The sequence below is a fragment of the Colobus angolensis genome, unplaced genomic scaffold (assembly GCF_000951035.1).
Source record: "Colobus angolensis palliatus isolate OR3802 unplaced genomic scaffold, Cang.pa_1.0 Scaffold97, whole genome shotgun sequence".
In the NCBI taxonomy this organism is placed as follows: Eukaryota; Metazoa; Chordata; class Mammalia; order Primates; family Cercopithecidae; genus Colobus; species Colobus angolensis.
In genome coordinates this window covers 6,130,932-6,131,641 of record NW_012123709.1, presented here as the reverse complement: position 1 = coordinate 6,131,641, position 710 = coordinate 6,130,932, and the positions used below count along the sequence as shown (strand labels likewise).

Sequence of the window (710 nt, the reverse complement as noted above, 5' to 3'; positions counted from 1 at the left end):
TTTTTTTGAAGATTCTTAGGTTGTTTTTAATTTTTAAAAAATTATGGAAAGCTTTTGTTGAAATAACCCTCTAAAAGGAGTGTAACTTCTCAAGAATTATGTTGCAAACCCAAAATACTTACCTTTATATCAAAAGGTGATTTCTTCTTGATGTGGGGAGCCCAGTATTTACATGCTAACTGCAAAAGTAAACAGTATAAACAGTAAGTCACAGATTCATGCCATTGTAGAGCTGGAAGATAGATCATTTAGTGATAAGCTGTTTCTTAACAAGGCCCTACTGGGCACTGGGGGACAGAGTAAACTGAAGGGACTACACAGGCATGCAGGCCAGCTGGCATCCTTGACCCCAAACCACTAAATGCCAGTAGTGCTTTGCACTACAACATGCCATTGTGATTTACACAAACAAACAAAAAAATCCCCTCCAACCACCCCTAGGAAAACAATACAGCTCAGTTAATAACCACAGAGCCAAACATCTTCAGCCTACCAACAAGGAAACCCTGGTCTAGAAAAAATAAGTGATCTGCCCAAGATTACAGTTAGTTAACAGTTGAGCAAGTATTACAAATGATATTCAAAATCTTCATGAATACTTTCTAAAATAATGAGCCTTTAAATGATTAGTTCACACCCATAACAAAACCTTAAAAAAAAAAAATTGTAGTCTATCAGCAGGTTATTACAGAGAATATAAGAGTTGGCAT

At 36.2% G+C, this 710-nt stretch overlaps 1 protein-coding gene across 1 annotated transcript in view; it reads right to left on the bottom strand.

Moving 5' to 3' along the window:
* Positions 1-710, bottom strand: part of AQR (aquarius intron-binding spliceosomal factor) — a 123,279-nt gene that overhangs the window by 119,393 nt on the left and 3,176 nt on the right. Inside the window, exon 2 of the mRNA XM_011932722.1 lies at positions 123-179. Coding sequence (XP_011788112.1) covers positions 123-179 — 57 coding nt within the window. The remainder of the gene's footprint in view (positions 1-122; positions 180-710) is intronic.